The sequence below is a fragment of the Mobula birostris genome, chromosome 8 (genome assembly GCF_030028105.1).
Source record: "Mobula birostris isolate sMobBir1 chromosome 8, sMobBir1.hap1, whole genome shotgun sequence".
NCBI classification, from domain to species: Eukaryota; Metazoa; Chordata; class Chondrichthyes; order Myliobatiformes; family Myliobatidae; genus Mobula; species Mobula birostris.
The window spans coordinates 125,160,404-125,184,586 of NC_092377.1; the positions used below are offsets into that span (position 1 = coordinate 125,160,404).

At 43.9% G+C, this 24,183-nt stretch overlaps 2 protein-coding genes and 1 pseudogene across 5 annotated transcripts in view; all 3 read right to left on the reverse strand.

Annotated features, from left to right (window-relative positions):
• Window positions 1-24,183, reverse strand: part of LOC140202052 (myelin-associated glycoprotein-like) — a 565,622-nt gene that overhangs the window by 385,306 nt on the left and 156,133 nt on the right.
• Window positions 1-24,183, reverse strand: part of LOC140201967 (high affinity cGMP-specific 3',5'-cyclic phosphodiesterase 9A-like) — a 173,118-nt pseudogene that overhangs the window by 110,346 nt on the left and 38,589 nt on the right.
• The window catches only part of LOC140202312 (B-cell receptor CD22-like), a 32,547-nt gene that overhangs the window by 3,435 nt on the left and 4,929 nt on the right, over window positions 1-24,183 (reverse strand). For 2 of the 4 annotated variants that reach the window (XR_011887069.1, XM_072267213.1), the window contains exons 2-3: window positions 12,361-12,627; window positions 9,685-9,951 (exon numbers count right to left, since the gene is read on the reverse strand). Coding sequence is in view for 3 of the 4 variants with exons in the window: in XM_072267213.1 (XP_072123314.1) it covers window positions 9,685-9,951; window positions 12,361-12,627 (534 nt within the window). In the remaining variant the exon portion in view is untranslated. Of the gene's footprint in view, window positions 1-9,684; window positions 9,952-12,360; window positions 12,628-20,872; window positions 20,908-24,183 lie in introns of those variants that run through there. The other 2 variants (XM_072267214.1, XM_072267215.1) reach the window with 2 other exon arrangements.

The window sequence follows — 24,183 nt, forward strand, 5'->3', positions numbered from 1 at the left end:
GGGAGGTAAGGGTAGTGAGGAAAGGGGAGGAGGAGAGGGGTTAGAGTGAGGGGTGTAGAGGGGGGTCAAGTGAGGGGGGAGTGAGAGTAGGGAGAGAGGTGAGGAGAGAGTGGGGAGAGGAGGGGCAAGTGGGGAGAGTTGGGGAGGGGGGTTGAAAAGGAGAGTGAGAAGAGGGGGAAGAGGAGTGGAGGGAGGAGGAGGGGAGGGGATTGAGGGGAAAGGAAGGTAGAAAGGGGACAGAGGGGCAAAGAAGGGAAGGGAGAGTGGTGGGGAGAGAGGGAGAAGGGATGGGGAGGGGGAGGTTAGACACAGAGTGAAACTCTCTCCACATTGTCCCATCAACAATTCCCAGGATCAGACACAGAGTGAAGCTCTCTCCACACTGTCCCACCACACAATTCCGGAGTCAGACATAGAGTTAAACTCCGTACACAGTAGCCCATCACTCATTCCTGAGGTCAGACACAGTGTGAAGCTCCTTCATCACTGTCCCATCACACATTCAAAGGGTCAGGCACAAACGCAAGCTCCCTCCTCACCATCTCATCTCAGAATCCCAGGGTCAGGCACAGGGTGAAGCTCCCTCCACACGGTGTCACATCAGACACTCCTGGGACAGACAGAGAGAAATTCATTCCACACAGTCCACTCACAGACTCTCAGGATCAGGTGCAGAGTGAAACTCCTTTCACACTGGCCCACCACACACTCCGGGGTCAGATACAGACTGAAACTCCCTCCATACTGTGTCTGAGCAGACACTGAGAGAAACTCATTCAACACAATCCAATCAAGCACTCTAGGTATCAGACACAGAGTGAAACTCACCCCACACTGTTCCATTAGACTATCTGAGGGTTAGAAACAGAGTGAAGCTCCCTCTGCTCTGTTCCATCATACACTCCCGGGGTTGACAGGGAGTGAGACTCCCTCCACATTGACCCATCACACACTCCTAGGTGAAACACAGAGTGAAACTCGTTCCAGACTCCAGACTCCCTTTTTGTCAAACTGGAAAACCCATCCCTGAGCAGAGGGAGTGACCTTCGACACCACCCATCAGCAATTTACAATGCACTCCTAACATCTCTATTCTGGCATAACCACAACAGTTCAAACCTCCATTCATGCAAAGATAAGATTAATGACCCTTTCATTACCTCTATGACCAGCTTGTGATTGTTATCCCTTTGACCAACTAACAGAGTTTAGTCACCGGAAATTTATCCATCATGGATTAGAATTGAAGAATCCTCTCGGATGAGGGGTGACACTTCTTGCAGACAACCAATAATGTCCAATTTTTTGATTTCCCACTGCTTGATATGCAGAGGCTGTTAAAACCTTGGACAGTGTCCTGTTTCGGTCAGTGTCAATTAAATGCAGCATGCAATGCGTTCTGCCTTCCGGACTGACTCTAGAAGATTGCTCAGAGGACACGGAGGATTTGGTTGGCGTCGGCAGTATGCCGGCCTCTGAGAAGGAGTGGGGTAAGGTGGTGTTTTACGTGAGGACCGAGGAGTTGTTGCATCAAGCTCTCTGCAGAGGGCTGAGAATGGGGAATGTCTTTCCTACAGTTGGATCTAGCAACAGCGGATCATCCTCGGACTCAATCCCTTCATCCATAATGAGATCCTCCTTTCCCATCTTACCCCTGGTGGTGTTGCCCCTGATCTGGCAACTGAAAAAGCGCTTGAGTCCTCCACCATAGACTTATCAGGTAGTGCCTCTCTCGAGAACAGAAATTTTCAATGGTTCTCATTTCAATCGAAGCGAGCAGCTGAGAAGAAGGGAGTGAAGAAATTGGGTGCAAAAAGTCTTTTTTTTTAAACACTGCTCGGGGAGAAGGGTCTGCACTGTGCAAGTGTGTGATGTAGCGCGCCAAGGTTTAAAAAGAGACTACCACATACAGCGGGTAGCAGAGTGAGATGGCTTTGGCTCAACAGGCTTTGGCGTAAACAGGCAGAGGCGAGGGTAGGTTCCAGTAAGTATTTTGTCCAGTTTGCTTAGAGTAGAGAGAATGCCAGGCAGGATGTTGGAATGCTCCTCTTGCAGGATGTGGGAAGTCAGGGAGCCCTCCGGTGTCCCTGACAATGATACCTGCAAGAAGTGCATCCAGCTGCAGCTCCTAACAAACCGCGTTAGAGAACTGGAGCAGGAGCTGGATGAACTCTGGATCATTCGGGAGAATGAGGAGATTATAGATAGTAGCTACAGGGAGGTAGTTATGCCAAAGGAGCAGAGCACAGGAAATTGGGTCACTTTCAAGTGAGGGAAGAGGAAAGGGCAGGCAGAGTAGGGTTCTCCTGTGGCCATTCCCCTCAACAACAAGTATACCGCATTGGATACTGCTGAGGGAGATGACTTACCGGGGACTAGCTGCAGTAGCCGGATCTCTGGCACTGAGTCTGGCTCTGCAGTGCAGAAGGAAGGGTGGAAAAAGAGGACAGCGGTAGTGATAAGGGACTCGATAGTTAGAGGTACAGATAGGAGGTTCTGTGGTCGTGACAGAGAATACAGTATGGTTTGTTGCCTCCCGATTGCCAGGGTCAAGGATGTCTCTGATCGATTGCATGACATTCTGAAGTGGGAGGGTGATCAGCCAGATGTCGTGGTGCACATCGGTACCAATGACATAGCAAGGAAGAGTGAGGAGGTCCTGGAGAGTGAGTATAGAGAGCTCAGTAGGAAGTTGAAAAGCAGGACCTCGAGGGTGGTAATTTCAGGATTGCTACCTGTGCTACGTGCCAGTGAGGGTAGGAATAGGATGCTCTGGAGGATGAACAAGTGGCTGAGGAACTGGTGTAGGGGGCAGGGTTTCAGATTTCAGGATCATTGGGACCTCTTCTGGGGCAGGTGGGACCTGTACAAGAGAGACGGTTACACTTGAACTGCAAGGGGACCAATATCCTTTCAGGGAGGTTTGTTAGTGCTATTGGGGAGGCTAAAACTAGATTTGCAGGGGGATGGGAACCAGAGTGCCAGAGCTGACAGTGAGGCTGGGGTGAAAATAAATTATGTTAAAACTTCAAGCAAAGCTGCAAATAGAAAGGTTGTGAGTGGTGGTAAAAATCTTCTGAGGTGTATATATTTCAATGCTAGGAGTATTGCGGGGAAGGCGGACGAGTTGAGGGCATGGATTGACACGTGGAATTATGACGTTATAGCGATTAGTGAAACTTGGCTACAGGAAGGGCAGGACTGGCAGCTTAATGTTCCAAGGTTCCGATGTTTCAGATGTGATAGAGGCAGAGGAATGAAAGGTGGGGGAGTAGCATTGCTTGTTAGGGAAAATATATCAGCAGTGCTCAGGCAGGACAGATTAGAGGGCTTATCTACTGAGTCCTTATGGGTGGAGCTGAGACACAGGAAAGGTATGGCCACATTAGTGGTGTTGTATTATAGACCACCCAATAGTCAGCGAGAATTGGAGGAGCAAATCTGCAGAGAGAAAGCAGGCAACTGCAGGAAACATAAAGTTGTGGTGGTAGGGGATTTTAATTTTGCACATATTGATTGGGATTCCCATACTGTTAGGGGTCTAGATAGGTTAGAGTTGTAAAATGTGTTCAGAAAAGTTTTCTAAATCAATATATAGAGGTACCAACTAGAGGGGATGCAATATTGGATCTGCTGTTAGGAAACGAGTTAGGACAAGTGACGGAAGTGTGTGTAGGGGAGCACTTGGTTCCGGTGATCATAACACCATTAGTTTCAACTTGATCATGGATAAAGGTAGATCTGGTCGTAGGGCTGAGGTTCTAAACTGGAAGAAGGCCAAATTTGAAGAAATGAGAAAGGATCTAAAAAGTGTGGATTGGGACAGGTTGTTCTCTGGCAAGGATGTGATCGGTAAGTGGGAAGCCTCCAAAGGAGAAATTTTGAGAGGGTGGAGCTTGTATGTTCCTGTCAGGATTAAAGGCAAAGTGAATAGGAATAAGGAACCTTGGTTCTCAAGGGATATTGCAACTCTGATAAAGAAGAAGAGAGAGTTGTATGACATGTATAGGAAACAGGGAGTAAATAAGGTGCTTGAGGAGTATAAAAAGTGTAAGAAAATACTTAAGAAGGAAATCAGGAGGGCTAAAGGAAGACATGTTGCCTTGGCAGTCAAAGTGAAGGATAATCCAAAGAGCTTTTACAGGTATATTAAGAGTAAAAGGATTGTAAGGGATAAAATTGGTCCTCTTGAAGATCAGAGTTGTCGGCTATGTGCAGAACCAAAAGAAATGGGGGAGATCTTAAATGTTTTTTTTGCATCTGTATTTACTTAGGAAACTGGCATGAAGTCTACGGAATTAAGGGAAACAAGTAGTGAGATCATGGAAACTGTACAGATTAAAAAGGAGGAGGTGCTTGCTATCTTGAGGCAAATTAAAGTGATAAATCCTCAGGACTTGACAGGGTATTCCCTCGGACCTTGAGGGAGACTAGCGTTTAAATTACAGTGTCCCTGGCAGATATATTTAAAATTTCGGTGTCTACGGGTGAGGTGCCGGAGAATTGGAGAATGGCTCACGTTGTTCCGTTGTCTAAAAAAGGATCAAAAAGTAATCCGGGAAATTATAGGCCGGTAAATTTGACGTCGGTAGTGGGTAAGTTATTGGAGGGAATACTAAGGACAGAATCTACAAGCATTTGGATTAGACAGGGACTTATTAGGGAGAGTCAACATGGCTTTGTGCGTGATAGGTCATGTTTGACCAATCTATTGGAGTTTTTTGAGGAGGTTACCAGGAAAGTGGATGAAGGGAAGGCAGTGGATGTTGTCTACATGGACGTCAGTAAGGCCTTTGACAAGGTCCCGCATGGGAGGTTAGTTAGGAAAATTCAGTCGCTGGGTATACATGGAGAGGTGGTAAATTGGATTAGACATTGGCTCAATGGAAGAAGCCAAAGAGTGGTAGTAAAGGATTGCTTTTCAGAGTGGAGGCCTGTAACTAGTGGTGTGCCACAGGGATCAGTGCTGGGTCCATTGTTATTTGTCATCTATATCAATGATCTGGATAATTATGTGGTGAATTGGATCAGCAAATTTACTGATGATACAAAGATTGGAGGTGTAGTGAACAATGAGGAAGGTTTTCAAAACTTGCAGAGGGATTTGGACCAGCTGGAAAAATGGGCTGAAAAATGGCAGATGGAGTTTATTACAGACAGGGTGAGGTATTTCACTTTGGAAGGACAAACCAAGGTAGAACATACAGGGTAAATGGTAAGGCACTGAGGAGTGCAGTAGAACAAAGGGATCTGGGAATACAGATATAAAATGCCCTAAAAGTGGCATCACTGGTAGATAGGGTCGTAAACAGAGTTTTTGGTACATTGGCCTTTATTAATCAAAGTATTGAGTATAAGAGCTGGAATGTTATGATGAGGTTGTATAAGGCATTGGTGAGGCTGAATCTGGAGTATTGTGTTCAGTTTTGGTCACCAAATTACAGGAAGGATATTAAAAAGGTTGAAAGAGTGCAGAGAATGTTTACGAGGATGTTGCCAGGACTTGAGAATCTCAGTTACAGAGAAAGGTTGAATAGGTTAGGACTTTATTCCCGGGAGAGTAGAAGAATGAGGGGAGATTTGATAGAGATATATAAAATTATGATGGGTATAGATAGAATGAATGCAAGCAGGCTTTTTCCACTGAGGCAAGGGGAGAAAAACACCAGAAGACATGGGTTAAGGGTGAGGGGGAAAAAGTTTAAAGGGAACATTAGGGGGGGCTTCTTCACACAGAGAGTGGTGGGAGTGTGGAATGAGCTGCCGGACGAGGTGGTAAATGCGGTTCTTTTTTAACATTTAAGAATAAATTGGACAGATACATGGATGGGAGGTGAATGGAGGGATGTGGTCCGTGTGCAGGTCAGTGGGACGACAGAGAAAATAGTTTGGCACAGCCACTAAGGGCCAAGAGGACTTTTTCTGTGCTGTAGTTTTTCTATGGTTTCTAAGTACACTGGATAATGATGGCGAGGCAGCAACCAGCCCCTCTCACCCTCAGGATCAGGCTCCAGGTGACAACTGGAGTTGTCGGGGAACACTTGGGCCTGGCTCCTGAGGAGAGAGATGTACTCTGTATGCTGACCCCATTTACCCGTCGTTCACAGGGAATTCCTGGGGATGCTCCCTCCTCTGGTGTTCCTGGGGATAGGGCTGAAGTGAAGGTGGAGTTGACAGGTATAAACAAGGTACCCACTGTACAGTGAGGATAGAAGTGCTCCCATCTGTTAGTATACACAGGGAGGAAAATACAGGGGCCGATGCAGAGCGAGGCTCATTTGATAGTGAACAATGGACATCCTCATCCATCCTAAGAAGTACCCGTTGATACCCACTGAGGTGAACAAAGAGTTTATTCTCACCTCTGCGAAGCATCACACGAAAGTATACTCCCTACTCGGGTCCAGCATGCTGGAAAGGGAAGGGGAAGAGGAATTCTGTGTCTGGGAATGATAGATGGCAGTTTAAATCTTTCCTGGATGACCTGGTGAGAGACGTCAGGGTGGGGATCAAACCACACGTTCAGGAGATGGTGGGTCACAAGGTGGAACTGGCAACTCTCGAGTCCAGCAGCCAATGAGTATTCTTGCTCTTTTTGTAAAGAGTAAGGTAGAGAGTGGCTCCACTCTCACGAGAAGGGAACTGGTCAGGATGGATCACCTGTTTCAACACTGGGCCAAAACAATTGCCATTGCCATTGGCCATATCAGGAGTACACTCGGCCTCTTGATCCGGACTGGTCCATGCAGGACAATGTCCATCCAGTCCGGAAACTGACTGGGTCCCCAGCAGTGTTTCTCTCTCATGACCACAGCAAGTAAACCAGTTTCCTGGTGTGCACTCTACAGGCATTTGGGTTCTGACCACACTTTGTAGCCTGGATTCATCTCCTATACGCTATGTAGAGTGCCTTGTCAAGGTCCATAGATGACTGACAGCATCCAATCCCCTACAAAGAGAAGAACGTCAGGGGTGCAGTGTTCTCTCTAATCTGTAAGGACCAGTGTGCTGAACAATCTTGTACTGTGCAATTTTTTTGCCCAGTGAAAACCACATGTGCCTACTGAATTTTTCAGTGGAAATAAATCTGAAGCTATTCTAAGGATAATAAACTACCGATTCCAGTTTGTTGTTCATTGTTTAAAAGAAATAAAATGATGCACATAAATGAGACTTATTTCTGATATAGTCAATGGCAACAAGTGATCATATTAATCTTGTCGCATGTTATTAAAGTTTTTTGAAATGGTCATTAAGCCATTCTGATTAAAATGAACTTGCAGTCCTTTTGCGCTTCACACACTTTGAATTCAACATGGTGAATCAATAATCTCTTCAATGAAAACAATATAAATAAGCCAGTTCTAAAAACTGCAGACAAATCATTGCGAACTTCACGTTGTCAACACCGTCCGCATCAGAAACTGGAAAAGGAAATGTGATTGTGTTTGATCATGAAATATATTTAACATGCTGCCGAGGTAGATGATGACAACCTTTTGTGCGTAGTTTAAATTCCTTTGTGCGCTAGTAACAAAAGACGTGTGTGCGCACACCTTGGAGGGAACATTGCTGGAGTGCACCATGTCCGGCCAGTTATACACCATCTGTGTTGAGCCACTCCTGTGCCTTCTTTGGGAGAGGTTGACGGGTCTGGTTCTGCGTGAACAGGACATGGAGGTTGTGCTCACAACCAATATTGTCGATGTGCTCCTGATGGTGACAGATCCCAGTGATCTGTGGAGGTTGCGTGAGTGCCAGGATTTTTCCTCAGCAGCGTTCTCCGCTTAGATCAACTGGGAAAAATGTTCCGGACTCTCAGTGAGTCAGTGGGCGGTGGTTTCCCCACTGGATGAGCTGAGACCTTTTGAATGGAGTGCCAAGCATCTCCGCTGTCTGGGAGTCTAGCTGAGTCCCGGGTGGTGAACTGGCAGGACCTGGAAATGAAAGTCATGGTCCGTCTGGACTGCTGGTCAGGCCTTCTCAGGGTGCTTTGTTATTGAGGCAGGGTGGTGGTTATAAACAAGCTGGTGGCCTCCATGTTGTGGTACCCAATGGTCACATTGGACCCATCAGCTCCCTTTGTCACAAGGATGCAGAGGAAGTTGGTGGATTTCTGCTGGGGTGAAAGAAAACAGTGGGTCTCTGCAGCGGCCCTGAGTCTCTCAATGAGAGAGGGCAGACAGTAGCTGGTGTGTGTCCGTATGTGTTTGGCTGCTCTCCATCTCAGGACCCTGCAGAGATTCCTGTATGCCGAGCACCCTACTAGGTGATATGTGTTGGCGTCGTACATTCTCCAGAGGGGCTGCTGTCTTCACGAAGAGATGTGGTTACCGTCAGCGGGCGGCAGCTGTACTGCTTTGCGGAGGCTGCCCAGCTTTAATCACTGAGAGTCTGGAACATGGTTGCCTCAGGCCAGGCACCCTCTCCACTGACAGAGGGTGAAGACGCGGCTGAGGGAATGGCCTACCCCTGCCCAACCCCGATGGATGTTGTTGCGGCTCAGGTGTGTGGAGTGACTCCGGATGGGCTCATCTTCGCTCCGCTGGAGCTGTTTGTCGGCCCCCGGCCCTGGAATCTTATCCGGGAGCCGAACCCACACAACTTGAGCCGTCTCTCACTGACACCCACAATCTCTGTTGTGTATCTGATGCTCTGTGTCTGTGATGCTACTGCAAGTAAGTTTTCCATTGCACCTCTGCACACCCAGTGGGTCTGACAATAAAACTGATCTTCATCCTCCCCCCTTTAAATGTGCAGGCACTTCAGTTGATCATCCTCCTGTGTGAGAGTTTGAGTGTTTGGCTGGTGGAAACTGTTGTGTTTCTGCCCCCCCACCACACCTACACACACACACACACACACACACACACACACACACACACACACACACACACACACACAGTCCCCAGAAACACGTACTTGGTATAATCCTGAGCCCCTCCCCAGGGGAATGAGTGAGTGCTACACTCCACATGCACATAGGAAGGGGGTGAGGGGAGGAATTGCCGAATTTCCTAAGACGTTCTCTTTGGTCATGGTTTCCTCACACGGTGTGGAGAACTATGGTGTACAAACACACACACACACACACACACACACACACACACACACACACACACACCCCGACACACCAGACACAGAGAGCCTGACATATTTTGACAACCGGTTAGGGGTTAGTGTAGGGGTTCAGGTACGGTGTAGGAACAGTGTTTAGGGCATGGCTTAGAGTGAAGGTAGGGAATATGACTTAGTACAAGGAATTAGGGGTTACAGCAGGGGCAGGGGTCAGGAGTCCTGAGGGAGTTTGGGGTGAAGCATGGGTTGCGGATTAGAACAGCAGTTAAGGATTAGATTTAGGGCTGGGGTTACGGGTAAGGAAGCTACTAGAACTCAGGCGGGGGTTATGGGTTAGCGCACAAAACAGGGGTGAGAAATTAGGTCAAGGTGCAGGGGTCAGGGTTTAGGGCAGGGGTTAGGGGGTAGGGCAATGGCAGGGGTTAAAGGTCAGGGCAGGGTGTAGACTATTGAGCCAAGGGGTATGGGTTTGGGAGTTTAGCATTAGTCGAAAGTTTAGAGGTTACAACCAGGTTTGGGTTTGAGGAGAGAAGGATGAAGGTTCGAACACGGGCCAGACGGCTGTTTGGATGAGGATGAAGGTTTTATCAAAATGTAAATACTTACACTGAACGTTAAAGTGTTTGGGTTCAGAATCCTGATCTCCAATCACATTCCCAGCTCTGCAGTAATAGGCACAGGACTCATCCTCGGCTGAGACCTGGATCTGAAGCTCATGTGTGGATCCTTTGAGTCTCATCTCCATCCCAGAACACACCTTCTTCCACTGGTAGGTGTCTGCAGGTGGATTCCCGACACTCTCACATCGTAACGTAACCTGTGATCCCTCGACCACAGAGTCACTGGACAGGATTTTCACATCCTTGGGTTTATCTGTGACATGGTTAAGAGTAAAAACCTCTCCAGTTATTCCAAATGTTAAGGGGAACTGCAAATCTTGGGTAATTATTCACAAAACCAACAATCGCCAATGAGAATAAGAAACAGATGGAAGTAACTTTCCGTAACAAAATGTCACAAGGTCATCGTGAAAGAGGGAGTACAAAGAAAACAAAACATTGGACACATCAGGCGGGTGTCCAGGAATCCCTTTCCAAAGGGAGGGGTACAGGAGAGACTGAATGTGGGAGCCAGAGAGGAGGAAAGGGCTGGGGAGGGAGAGCTGTGGAGATGGTCAGAGAGGGATACGGTTTCTTTTGTCCTCATCTTCCAGCCCACCAGCCTCTGTGTCCAGCACATAATTCTCTGGAACTTCCATCATCTCCAATGGGATCTCACGTCCAATCACATCTTTCCCTCTCCCCTATTTTCTGCTTTCTGCAGGGATCACTCCCTCATGTCCATTCATCCCTCTCCACTGATCTCCCTCCTGGCACTTATGCTTGCAAGCAGAACAAATACTACACCTGCTCCTACACCTCCTCCCTCATTCGGGGCCCCTAACAAACACTTCACCTTTGTTGGGGTCATATACAGTGTCCAGTGCTCCTGGTGTAGCCTCCTGTATAGCAGTGAGACACAACATAGCCTGGGAGTCCCCTTTGCCGAGCACCTGCACTCCGTCTGCCAGAAGATGCAGGATCTCCCAGTGGCCACCAATTTTAATTCTGCCCTCTCCTATTAGATTCCCCCTTCTCCAACCCTGTATCTCCATCACCAGTCGACTTCCCAGCTCTTTACTTCATCCCTCCCCCTTCAGGTTTCACCTATCACCTTGTGGTTCTCATTCCCCTACCCACACCTTTAAACTCTACCCCTCATCTCTTTATTTCCAGGCCTGCTGAAAGGCTTTGGCCCGAAACAGCGACTGTTTTCCTTTCCATAGATGCTGCCTGGCCTGCTGAGTTCCTCCAGCAATTTGCTCGTGTTGCCCTGGGTTTCCAGCGTCTGCAGAGGTTCTCTTGTTTGTGTTTGTGTCAAGTTGTCATGGAATCAGATTGTGTGCGTGAGGTAACAGGATAGAACAGTGTCACTACTCACACTCCACACTGAGGTGATTCGGTGGAGTCTCCTGATCACCAATGGAATTCTTCACTGAGCAGTAAAACTCACAGGAGGCAATAGTTCACTGCTGGGTTGGCTTCAGATTCACACGACAGTGTGATGTACTGACCAACAGCAGCAGCATCGGGAGATGTGATGTGCACATTGGTGGGAGCGTCTACAGAAAGAAACCTCCTTCAGTTAAAATCAAACTCCTGTAACCACGGCAAAACGCTGAAACAGGGAAACATTCAGGCTGAATGTCAACTGCGTACCGGCGGTGGATGGGCTGCCTGTCAGATTGGCGGCTCTGTCCTGGCTGGCGACGAGGATTGAGTGCCACTCATTCACCCAGCTCACCCCAAGGGCTGCTCCTATTCACGTAAAGAGCCTCCGGTTTTGTGTTTGAACCACGTCCCACTGAATTGAATCTCAACTTTGAAAGCTCTGTCCCTTCCTCACATTCTCATTTTATCACCAACCATTTCCCTCGTGGTCTCTTGTCAGTAACTTTCCAAGATACTCCTTCACCAGAACGAATGCCTCAAGTATTTACTTTAAACCTGGACGGTGCCAAGCCTGGCTGCAGAACGAGGAGGGTTGGGTATCGGCTAGTGACCCCATACCGTAAAAAATGCCAGAGCTACACACACTCTAACAAAACCCTGAGAGGGAAAGGATACACCCAGAAGATGGTCTCCATAGGAAACTAGAAATATTAGCTCAGTTCAGAGGCTCTGATGAGCTATTGTCAGCGGCCTATGCACCAGTAGGGGTGATGGAAAGACCAACACTTCTACTGGGACACCTCTAGTGGGTGATGCTCTGGAGACACTGGTTCAGACAAGACAGAGGTCTGTGTGTGTGTGTGTGTATGAGAGACAAACCCCTAGTGGATCATTATGTGTATATGTGACCGTACATTCTCCCTGTGACCCCTTCAGTTTCCCCTGGGTGTTCTGCTTTCCTTCCACATCCCTCGGTGTGCAGGAGTGGTGGGTTCATGGACAACTGTGAAGCTCCCTGCTGGTGTCTTAGAATCAGCGGAGGGACAGGGGTGTTAATTGACAGGAACGTGTGGAGAATGGGTTACCGGGGGTGCAGGAAGTCTTGGGGAATAGGCCTGATGGGATCTTTCTTCTGGGAGCTAGAATGAAGTGATGGGCCAAACGGCAGTCACAATACATCAGTAAACACTGTTGTCTGATTTGCCAAGACGGTGGTGAATCATATTGCAAAGGGGCGGGTGAATGGGACGGTGTGTCTGTGCGGTAACTGGTCGGAAACATCACTACTCACACTGTACAATGATGCGTTTGGGTGGAGATTCCCTTTCACCGATGGAATTCCTCACAGTGCAGTAATAATCACAGGAGATGTCCGCCCGTGTAATCCACAGTCTACAACCCCGAGAATAACATTGCAGATTAACTGATGAAGAGCCACACACCTTCCTCCAGCTGTAGTTGTGCGGTTCTGGGTTGGCATCAGATTCACACCACAGTGTGATGGACAAACTAACAGGAGCACCAGAGGGAGATGTGATTCTCACGTTGGTGGGAGCATCTACAGAAAGAAACTCCCTTCAGTTAAATCAGACCGATTATCCCACAGCAACAGGTCAAGGCAGGGAAACATTTGGGCTGAATATCAACTGGGTAAAAGTAATGGGCAATAGAAACATGTGTAACACACTCCCAGAGTCAGACACAGAGTGAAGCAGCAGAACATTTAGAAAGGAGTGGTTCCATTAGACAGACACAGCATGAATTCAGAAAGGGCAGGTCCTGTTTGACAAACTTACTGGAGTCCTTTGAGGACATAATGAGTGCAGTGGATAGAGGGGAACAGGCAGATGTCGAATACTTGGATTTCCAAAAGACGTTCAATAAGGTGCCGCACAAGAGACTTATAAATAAGATATGGATGCATGAAGTCGGAGGAAGTGTACTGGCATGGATAGTGGATTGATTAACCAACAGAAGGCAGAGAGCTGATATAAATGGGTGTTTCTCCGGATGGAAGTCTGTTGTGAGTGGGGTGCTGCAGGGGTTGTTGCTGGGCCCGCCACTGTTTAACATCCACATTGATAGTTTGGAAGAGGGGACTGAGTGTAGCATAGCAAAATTTGCTGATGACACTAAACTGAGTGGAAATGCAAATTGTACAGAGGATGTGTAGAGTCTGCAGAGGGATATAGGTAGGTGAAGTGATTGGGCCAAGGTCTGGCAGATGGAATACAGCATTGGTAAATGCGAGATCATCCACTTTGGAAGGAATAATAGAAGAGCAGATTATTATTTAAATTGTGAAAGAATGCAGCATGTTGTTGTGCAGAGGGACTTGGAAGTGCTTGTTTATGAATCGCAAAAAGTTGGCTTGTAGTTACAACAGGTTATTAAGAAGGCAAACGGAATATTGTCCTTCATTGGTAGAGGGAGTGAATTCAATAGCAGGGAGGTCATGCTGAAACTGTACAGGATACTGGTGCGACCGCACCTGGAGTACTGTGTGCAGTTCTGGTCTCCATACTTGAGGGAAGATATACTGGCTTTGGAGGCAGTGCAGTCGAGGTTCACCAGGTCGATTCCAGGAATGAAGTGGTTAACTTATTAGGAGAGATTGAGTTGCCTGGGACTATACTCTCGGGAGTTCAAAAGAATGAGAAGGGATTTTATAGAAACATACAAAATTTTGAAAGGGATAGATAAGATACAAGTAGGAAAATGTTTCCATTGGTAGGTGAGACCAGAACTAGGGGACATTGCCTCAAGATTCAGGGGAGTAAGATTTAGGACAGAGATGAGGAGAAACTATTTTTCCCAGAGAGTGGTGAATCTGTGGAATTCTCTGCCCAGAGAAGCAGTTGAGGTTTCTTCACTAAATATATGTAAGAAGCTGTTAGATAGTTTTTTACATAGTAAGGGAATTAAGGGTTATGGGGAAAAGGCAGGTAGCTGGAGCTGAGTTTATGCACAGATCAGCCATGATCTTACTGAATGGCGGGGCAGGCTCGATGGGCTGGATGGCCGACTCCTGCTCCTATTTCTTATGTTCTTATGTTCTTATGAAGCTCCTTCCACACTGTCCGATCACACACTCCTGGGGTCAGACACAGTGCGAAGCTCCTTCCACACTGTCCCATCCCGCACTCCCAGGGTCAGACACAGAGTGAAGCTCCCTCCACACCGTCCTATCACATACTCCTGGAGTTAGACACAGAGTGAAGCTCCCTTGTCACCATCCCATCATACACTCTGGGGACCACCCCAACACACGCCTGCAGTTAAACACAAGTTGAAGCTCCCATGGGTAGCATGAGGCTCCCTCCTCTTCACTTATTCCACAATTCTTCTTTCATCCTTCCTACAGTGTTCCCTTCTCATTGCACCTCCCACAACACTTCCTCTTCAGTGCCCTTCCCACAGTGCTCCCTCCTCACCACTCCCTGCTACAGATCTCCCTCCCACTGCCCTTCCCCAGCACTCCCTCCTCATTGCTCCCTCCCACAGCGCTCCTCCCACACCACTTCCTCCAATAACGCTCCCTCCTCACTGCTCCTCCCACAGCGCTCCCTCCTCACCACTCCCTTCCACAGCGATTCCTCCTCACTGCTCCCTCCCACAGCACTCCTCCCACACTACTTCCTCCAATAGCGCTCCCTCCTCACTGCCCCTCCCACAGCACACCCTCCTCACTGCACCTCCCACAATGCTCCCTCCTCAACACTCACTACCACAGCAATTCCTCCTCACTGCCCTTCCTCCAGTGTTCCTCCTTATCACTTGCTGCCAGAGTGTTCCTTCCTCACCCCCACCAACAGTGTTTTCTCCTCACCCCCTCCCACAGCATTTCCTCCTCACTCCCTTCCCACAGCATTCCCTCCTCATCGCCCTCCCACAGCGTTCCCTCCTCACTCCTTCCTACGGGGCTCCCTGCTCACCCCCTCTCACAGTGTCTTCTGTCCACTCTCTCCTACGCGGCTCTCTCTTGACCTCCCTCCCACAGCGCGGTGCGTCCTCTCTACAACTCTATCCTGAGGATACTGGAGTTCCTGACTTCAGAAATCCCCGGGGCAACAGAACAGCGGAATATCAAGTGATAACTGGGTGCCCAGCAGGGATGGTGTGGGTTACTCACACTCTACGTGGATGGTGATGGTGACCGAGCTTCCTGTTCCAATCTCATTATGAGCCTGACATTGGTATCACTCGTTTATAATTAACTAATTATATGCACTGATACTGGTTTCTTTTATTTTATATATTTTAGTAAATTTTACTATGGAGACTAATTTACAATACCGTTTATTTTTCACATATTAGTCTTTGGGAAGTCACTTATCTAACATATATTTTTGGAGTTGCCCCCTGCAGAAATGGGGTTAAAGTTAGTATTAGTTAGCGCTTTTTTCAGCCTTCTCTGGCTCAGTTCGGGTTTCTATTTGGGGTTGGGGGAGGGGGTGGTCTTTTTCTTTTTTAATATTTTCTATTGGGCTGATTCAGAACTACAAAGATGTCCCCAGTGTCGGGGTTTCCGGTTCCTCTCTAATCATGTATTCCTCTTCCGATTTCATGAGCTCACATTATGGTTAACCCCCTTACTCACCAAAGGGTTAATTTTTAGTTATGGCTCATTCTATTAATTTTGTCTCTTGGAATACAAATGGTTTAAACCATCCAATAAAACGGAAAAAGATTTTCAAAATATTCCAAAGACTGAATGCTCATTATTATCTTTGCTCAAGAGACTCATGTAAGGAAAGAGGACAGTCAACGCTTCTTTAAGTTTTGGAAAGACAAACAATACCACTCAAATGCTCAAGCCAAAATTAAAGGCGTTTCAATTTTTATTGATCCCTCAATTACATTCATTCATCAAGACATCATTTCAGATCCTAATGGCAGATTTCTGTTAATTACAGGGGTACTTTTTAATAAAAAGGTCGCTATGATTAATGTTTACACTCCGAATGTGGATTATCCTGAATTCTTTAAACATTTACTTACTTCCCTTCCTAATTTAAACGAGTATATGTTGATAATGGGCGGTGATTTTAATTTATGTTTGAATCCCATGTTGGATAGATCCACAAGTAGTCCGGCTTTACCGAATAAGTCGGCTACTATTATCAACTCTTTTATGTTGGATGCTGGGATTTCAGAAATTTGGAGATTTCTACATCCAAATGATAAGGAATTCTCCTTTTTTTCACATGTTCACCGTTCTTTTTCTCGAATTGATTATTTCCTGATTGACTCTCGTTTGATTCCATATGTAGTTGATTGTAATTATGACATTATTGCTATTTCAGATCATGCTCCATTGAAACTTTCCATCAAGTTAATGGATACCTTTTGTACTACCAGACAATGGCGATTTAACCCTATTTTGCTTCAAGATCAGGACTTTGTCAAATTTATAAAGGAGCAGATTGATTTCTTCTTTTCAACTAATACTACAGATGAAGTTTCCAACGGAACTGTTTGGGACGCCTTTAAAGCTTATATGCGTGGTCAGATTATTTCCTATTCGACCGGTTTGAAAAGACGTATTACTGGTTGATAAAATTAAAGAAGTTGATAAAAAAATATGCTATTTCTCCTAGCAAGGAGCTGTACAAACACAGAGTTGAACTCCAATTGGAACATAGCTTATTATTAACATCCTTGATCGAAAATCAATTAATGAGAACTAGAAGTGATTTTTATATTCATAGTGATAAATCGGGTAAATTACTGGCTAACCAATTGAAATTTGATTCGGTTAAACGTCAAATTACTAAGATCCGCAAACAGGATGATACTTTCACAGTTGATCATGTTGGGATAAACCAAACCTTTCAAGAATTTTATACCTCTTTATATCATTCTGATTTTCCTCATGATCCTAATTTCATGCATGATTTTTTAAGTAAATTGAGTTTTCCAAAACTATCTCCCGAAGATTGCCTATCATTAGGAACTTCCATTTCAGAGGAAGAAATAATAACTGCAATCTCATCATTAAATTCCGGTAAAGCACCCGGTCCCGATGGGTTTACAGTGGAATTTTTAAAATTTTTTTCCTCCATTCTTTCTTCTAAGTTGTCTAGAATATTTAAGGAAGCAATTAGTTTAGGTAAATTACCACAATCATTTTATGAAGCCTCTATTTCCTTAATTCTTAAAAAGAATAAAGACCCTACGGATTGTGCATCCTACAGACCGATATCTCTTCTGAATGTAGATTCAAAATTTTTTTCAAAAATTCTAGCTACTAGACTGGAGAAGGTGTTACCTTAAATTATTTCCATGGATCAAACCGGATTCATCAAAAATCGCTATTCATCTTTTAATATTAGGAGGTTAATGAATATTGTTTATACCCCCTCACTTACTACCCCGGAATGTATTATCTCATTAGATGCTGAGAAAGCCTTTGACAGAGTTGAATGGCCTTATTTATTTAATGTTCTTGAGAAATTTAATTTTAATTTGACATTTATATCTTGGATTAAATTGTTATATTACTCCCCGGTAGCCTCGGTCTGTACAAATAATTATAGATCTTTTTTTCGTCTTTTTCGCGGTACTAGGCAAGGTTGCCCTCTTAGTCCTTTACTATTTAATATTGCTCTTGAACCTTTAGCAATTGCTATCCGTGACTCGCCAAATATTGTTGGTATTACCCGTGGAAATGAAATACATAAACTATCATTATATGCAGATGATTTGTTGTTATATATCTCTAACCCGGAGAAGTCAATTTCTGCTATCTTAGATCTGTTAGCTCAATTTAGTAACTCTTCTGGTTACAAATTGAATCTTAGTAAGAGTGAATTATTCCCTTTAAATAAGCATGTACCTATTTATGGACGTTTACCATTTAAATTGGTTACTGATTCATTTATATACTTAGGGATAACAATTACCAAAAAATATAAAGATTTATTTAAAGCTAATTTTTTACCTTTAATTGATCAGATTAAACTTTTATTTACCAAATGGTCCCCAATCTCTTTGTCTTTGATTGGTCGGGTTAACGATATTAAGATGATCATTTTGCCTAAATTTTTGTATATATTTCAATCGGTTCCAATTTTTATCCCAAAATCTTTTTTTGATAATGTAGATTCAAAAATTTCCTCATATATTTGGCAGAATAAAAATCCTAGGTTAGGTAAAAGATATTTACAGAAATCCAAGAAGGAGGGGGGACTTGCCCTCCCAAATTTTAGATTCTATTATTGGGCAATTAATATTCGATATTTAAAATTTTGGCTACAAGATTTGGACGCATCTTTAAACCCTCATTGGGTAAATCTTGAATCTAATTCATTACAAGGGTTTTCCTTGGGTTCGGTTTTAGGAACTTTACTTCCTTTTACTTCTTTTAAATCATATAAACAAATGAATAACCCAATAGTTAAACATACTTTACGTATATGGTTTCAATTCCAAAGATTTTTTGGGTTTAATCAATTCATTCTAGCAAGTCCCATTATATCAAATTTTCTTTTTCAACCTTCCATGATGGATCAAGCTTACTTTGATTGGAAAACCAAAGGTATAATATCTTTTCGCGATTTATTTTTGGATAACTGTTTTATGTCTTTTGATCAACTTTCTAATAAATATAACTTACCCAGATCTCACTTTTTTAGATATTTACAGATTAGAAACTTTTTAATTACTGTCTCTCCTAATTTTCCACACCCATATCTAATGGACACTTTGGAAAAAATCTTAGACTTAAATCTTTCTCAGAAAGGTGTAATAGCAACTGTATATAATATAATTATGAATTTATGTCCTGATGCCTCCAATAAAATTAAAGCTGACTGGGAAAGAGAACTTGAGATTAATATACCGACTGAAAAATGGGAAAAAATTCTTCAGTTGGTGAATTCATCCTCTGTATGTGCTAAGCATAGGTTGATACAGTTTAAAGTAGTTCACAGGGCTTATATGTCCAAAGATAAACTATCTCGTTATTACTCTTATAATAATCCAATATGTGACAGATGCCAGTCTGAGATTGCTTCTTTAACTCACATGTTTTGGTCATGTCCCTTGTTGGAGAAATATTGGAAAGATATTTTTGATATTATTTCAACGGTCCTAAATCTAGACTTACAACCTCATCCAATTACTGCTATCTTTGGATTACCAATGATAGACTCAAATAATTTAACCTCTTCATCACGAAGGATGATCACATTTCTTACTTTAATAGCTAGAAGGTCCATCTTGTTGAATTGGAAAGAGATCAACCCTCCTACAGTATTTCATTGGTTTTCACAAACTATGGTGTGTCTGAATTTGGAGAAAATTAGAAGTGCAGTTTATGACCCTTCTATTAAGTTTGAAAAAATTTGGAGGCCATTTATTCAGCATTTTCATTTGATGTAATTTGATCATTTCCAAACTGGTTTTATTTCTCTGTACTGTTGTTGGAGGGGAGTGGAGGTGTCGACGCTGAGGTTTTCTTCTTTTCCATTTTTAAGTTGTTAGTTTTGCCCAAGTCTTTTAGTTTAGTTTAGTTTTTTTTCTTTTGGGATGGGTTTTTTTTTCTTTTTTTTTGTCTTTTTCCTTTTTTTTTTGCTTTGTATTATCCGTGATCAGTTCTACATGTATGGGAGTTTTGGTAATTTCCACTATTTGGTTTTTCAATTACTCTTTTTTTAAATGTAACAATACATCTCATATTATCTGTATTATTGCTATGTTTTGTTTCTATATTTTGAAATTAATAAAAAGATTAAAAAAGAAAGAAAGGAATAGTATGACTCTTTGACATGGGCAGGGGCTATTCTGCCTGCAGGAAGGTGATGGGCAGAATAGCCTCTTCCCATGCCAGAAAGCCTTACTATCCCTAATCTGTATGTCTTTGGAATGTGGGAGGAAATGGAACACCGGGAGAGAACTTACAGGGTCATGGAGAGAGCGTACAAACTCCTTACAGACAGCAGTGAGAATTGAATCCTTGTTGCTGGTGCTGTGAAGCGTCACACTAACCACTACACTACCGTGCTCACCTTGTTTGCATGAAGGTTTTTGCTTTAATCGCCCTATAAGCATTTTCAGATGGAACTTTCGGAAAAGGCAGTTTGCAGGGTGTGTAGTGTCCACAATGAATTTTCCTGCCTGCTTCTTTGTTCTGGGCACATACAAGTGCCACAGTGATGGTCAGTAGCAGCTAATGGCACTTTCTGCTGACCAGGCAGCCAAAACCCCTGCACCAACACTATGCACATGTTTGCAGAACTAGTGTCTCCTGTACCTCCTTCACCATCTTAGTTCTGTAAACTATTTATAAAACCAGCATCCTGTCAACTTCTTAACCACTTTCTCTGCCACTTTCAGCAAACTTAACACATTGAACCTCCCCTCCTCGCTTCCCAAACCTCTCAGTTTCAGTTTACATTTGTCTTCCTTTCAACTGCGCCTCCCTCCATCCCCATCCTCGCCAGGGTTAGATACATCTCCCTGTTTGGAGAGAGTCCAGAGAATGTTCATGAGAATGATTCTGGCAATGAAAGGGTTAATGCATGGGGCACTATTGATGGCTCTGGGCCTGTACGCTCTGGAGTTTAGAAGGCTGAGGGGGTGATCTCATCAAAACCTACTGAACATTGAAAGGCATAGACACTGTGTTTCCTACAGTGGGAGAGTCTGGGCCAGAACACACAGCCTCAGAATACAAGGACAGAATTGAGGAGGAATTTCTTTAGCCAGAGAGTGGTGAATCTGGTCACGGGTGGCTGTGGAAGCCAAGACTTTGGTTATATAACCGAGATAACGAGAGCTGTAGAAAGGGTAGACAATACCTTTCATCACAAGTGAACTGGGCCTCTCCCGTGCTGCACTGTTCTACGTTCTGGTTTCTGAGAGGGCAGTGGGGAGAGGTGAGACAAGGCAGTTTAAAGCGGATCTGAGGTGCAATTATTTTACACAGGCAGCGAGGCTGATATCTGGACCGGACTGCAAGAGGAAGTGGTAAAACACAGATGTGTTTGAAAGTTTAACATGGAGCACGAGACAGAGTTGAGCATAGTCACCACTACTCTTTGCATTATATCTGCAACCATTAGCTCAACACATCAGACAAAATGAAGATATCAGGGGAATTATTATTAAAGGGACAGAGTATAAATTGGTCTGTTACGCGGATCTATCCAGGGCAACCAACATACTCTTTACCTAAAGTGATGCAATCATTTGAACAATATGGACAACTATCAGGATACAAGATCAACATAGATAAAACCCAACTACTTCTATATAACTATTGCCCACCAATAGAAATTGAAAGTAGATATCCTTGGGCATAGCAAACAGAGTCTGTCAAATATTTGGACATCATTATGCCAAAAGATTTGGCAAAATTAACAGAATGCAATGATCAGCCTATATATAAAAGAATTAATGAAGATATAACAATATGAAACCTAATTCCTTTTCTTGGTCTCAGTTCAAGACTGACGTGGGTTGGCAAGTTTGCAGACAACACAAAGGTTGGCGGTGGTGTTGTAGATAGTGTAGAGGATTGTGGAAGATCGCAGAGAGACATTGATAGGATGCAGAAGTGGGCTGAGAAGTGGCAGATGGGGTTCAACCTGGAGTTCAATCTGGGGGTTCATGTCCACAGATCCCTGAAAGTTGCCTCACAGGTGGATAGGGTAGTTAAGAAAGCTTATGGGGTGTTAGCTTTCATAAGTCGAGGGATAGAGTTTATGAGTCACAACGTAATGATGCAGCTCTATAAAACTCTGGTTAGGCCACAATTGGAGTACTGTGTCCAGTTCTGGTTGCCTCACTATAGGAAGGATGTGGAAGCATTAGAAAGGGTACAGAGGAGATATACCAGGATGCTGCCTGGTTTAGAGAGCATTCTGATCAGAGATTAAGGGAGCTAGGGCTTTACTCTTTGGAGAGAAGGAGGATGAGAGGAGACATGATAGAGGTGTACAAGATAATAAGAGGAATAGATAGAGTGGATAGCCAGCGCCTCTTCCCCAGGGCACCACTGCTCAATACAAGAGGACATGGCTTTAAGGTAAGGGGTGGAAAGTTCAAGGGGAATATTAGAGGAAGGTTTTTTACTCAGAGTGGTTGGTGCGTGGAATGCACTGCCTGAGTCAGTAGTGGAGGCAGATACACTCATGAAGTTTAAGAGACTACTAGACAGGTTTATGGGGGAATTTAAGGTGGGGGGGGGTTATATGGGAGGCAGAGTTTGAGGGTCGGCACAACATTGTGGGCCGAAGGGCCTGTAATCTGCTGTGCTATTCTATGTTCTATGTTCAAGGATTGAATCTATTAAAATGAATATACTTCCCAGACTACTATATCTCTTTCAGACCCTACCAATAGGGATTAACCAAAATCAATTCAATAAATGGAACAAGATGCTGTCAAGATATATATGGCAAGCTATAAGGCCTAGAGTCTGTCTCAAAACTTTGCAATTAGCCATGGAAAATGGGGGATGGGGCCTACCTTCTCTTAGACACTCAATGGAAAGACATTGAGGAGAGGATACTTTCCATCTCCATAAAGGCAATTTTGGCTGACAACAACCTACAAAGTTACATAAATACTATTGATAACTCAGGGGTAAAATGGACTCTTAAAATATGGAAAACTATTATAAAAGAATATAAACTAGAGAGAGACATTGCGATTCTTAAATGGTGTGCATATGACTCGGATTTTATGCCAAATAACCTGGATGCTAGATTTAAGGACTGGGCAGCTAAAGGAATAACAGCTATTTGCAATATAATGAAAGAATGAACACTGTTCCGTTTTGAAATGCTCAAAGAGAAACACTTATTCGAAAAACAAAAATTTTATCTGTATTTACAGGTGCGACAGTATGTTAATAGGACGGTTAAAAATGTAACCAAGGTAAGTACATGTTTGATAGAGCTATTTAGAAAAGCATATAATTCAGACAACTGTAGTAGAATCATTTCAAGCATGTATAAGGGTTTGTCAAATCTTAAAACACATTCAACTTCATACATTAAAACAAAATGGGAGAAGGAAGGATGGATAATAATATCTGAGGAAGAATGGACAATAATATGGAGGTATCAATGGAAGTGTACCAGTTCACAGAAATGGAGGGAGTTCGGGTGGAAAAACTTGATAAGATATTTTATTACACCCTCTCAGAAATCCCATTATGATAGACACCTCCCTGTTTGCTGGAGAAATTGTGGAAATCAAAATGCAAACTATTATCATATTTTCTAGGAATGCCCCGTTATCAAAGACTATTGGAGTGGGATACATAATACCCTACAAGACATCTTTAAATGTGAAATACCCTTAGAGACTAAGACCATATATTTTGGGTATATACCTGTAGAATGGTTGAAAAGAGATAAATATTTAATGAGTATACTGCTAGTGGCTGGTAAAAAGATGCTTACCAGGAAATGGTCATCACAGGAGAGCCCAACTTTAAATTTATGGATGGAAATTGCAATGGACATTTACAAAATGGAGAAGATAACAGCATCTGTTAATCATAAGTTGCAATAATTGGATTCATACTGAGAAAAATGGTTTAACTACCTAGAAACCATAGAAACCATAGAAAAACTACAGCACAGAAACAGGCCTTTTGGCCCTTGGCTGTGCCGAACTATTTTCTGCCTAGTCCCACTGACCTGTACACGGACCATATCCCTCCATACACCTCCCATCCATGTATCTGTCCAATTTATTCTTAAGTATTAAAAAAGAACCCGCATTTACCACCTCATCTGGCAGCTCATTCCACACTCCCACCACTCTCTGTGTGAAGAAACCCCCCCTAATGTTCCCTTTAAACTTTTCCCCCCTCACCCTTAACCCATGTCCTCTGGTTTTTTTCTCCCCTTGCCTCAGTGGAAAAAGCCTGCTTGCATTCACTCTGTCTATACCCATCATAATTTTATATACCTCTATCAAATCTCCCATCATTCTTCTACACTCCAGGGAATAAAGTCCTAACCTATTCAACCTTTCTCTGTAACTGAGTTTCTCCTAACACCTGATAGGCCTGATTTTATTCTCACAAGTCAATGAATGTGTTGTAAAAAAAAGATCACTCCCTACTTTGTACATAGTTTTCTTCTTTTGATTG